The sequence below is a fragment of the Hylaeus volcanicus genome, chromosome 6, assembly GCF_026283585.1.
Source record: "Hylaeus volcanicus isolate JK05 chromosome 6, UHH_iyHylVolc1.0_haploid, whole genome shotgun sequence".
NCBI lineage: Eukaryota > Metazoa > Arthropoda > Insecta > Hymenoptera > Colletidae > Hylaeus > Hylaeus volcanicus.
Genome location: NC_071981.1, coordinates 13,589,862 through 13,590,709, shown reverse-complemented (window position 1 = coordinate 13,590,709; position 848 = coordinate 13,589,862). Strand labels below are relative to the sequence as shown.

The following is an 848-nucleotide window of genomic DNA, read 5'->3' as shown; positions in this document are numbered from 1 at the left end:
ATCCATCAAGTCCAGGATATCCAGGTAGTCCAACGAATCCATCAAGTTCAGGATATCCAGGTAGCCCAGGTAGCCCAGGAAGCCCAACAAGTCCAGGAAGTCCAAAAAGTCCAGGATATCCAGGTAGTCCAACAAACCCGTCAAGTCCAGGATATCCCGGTAGCCCAGGAAGTCCAAAAAGTCCAGGATATCCAGGTGCCTCAGGAAGTCCAACAAGTTCAGGACATCCAAGCAGTCCAGGATATCCAGGAAGTCCAACCAGTCCAGGCAGTCCAGGGCCATCTCAATCTTTCCACGGAGCCTTCGCAGGTGCGAGTGCCGGAGCTTTCGCAGGAGCAGGAAACGCGCCCAGTCCTGGAACAACAGGAACACCAAATTTTCCAAGTGGAAGTAGTCCTTACGGAGGTCAGAAACCGTCTTACGGACCTGGCAGCACCGGTCCTGGCGCAAAAGGAGGTCCAAGCGGATCAGGCCCGAGCGCTGGGCCAAACGGTTATGGCAGTGGCCCTGGAAACGAGAAGCCTAGCTCTGGAAGCAGTCCATCCGCGCCAGGCAAGCCTGGACATCGTAAACCCAGCAACGGGGACAGCAATATCTTTTATATAAACGTGAATCCTGCTCCGGGAAGCCCTATTGGAAAGAAACCTCATGGCGCGACAAACGGAGAACCAGGAACAACGAAATCTCCCTTTGGACCTGGAAACGCTGGAACTACGAAGCCTGCCTATCAGCCAGGACCTCATGGAAGTGCAGGACCCACGAAGTCTCCTTACGGCCCAGGTCCTTCTAGTGGACCTGAAACTAGTCAACCAAGCTATCAGCCAGGTCTTCAGGGAAATGCAGGGCCC

At 54.5% G+C, this 848-nt stretch overlaps 1 protein-coding gene across 8 annotated transcripts in view; it reads left to right on the top strand.

Annotated features, from left to right (window-relative positions):
- LOC128878305 (collagen alpha-1(I) chain-like) overlaps positions 1 to 848 on the top strand; it is a 13,288-nt gene that overhangs the window by 6,887 nt on the left and 5,553 nt on the right. For 5 of the 8 annotated variants that reach the window (XM_054126411.1, XM_054126413.1, XM_054126409.1 and 2 more), the window contains exon 6: positions 25 to 825. In XM_054126411.1, coding sequence (XP_053982386.1) covers positions 25 to 825 — 801 coding nt within the window. The remainder of the gene's footprint in view (positions 1 to 24; positions 826 to 848) is intronic. The other 3 variants (XM_054126415.1, XM_054126416.1, XM_054126414.1) reach the window with 3 other exon arrangements.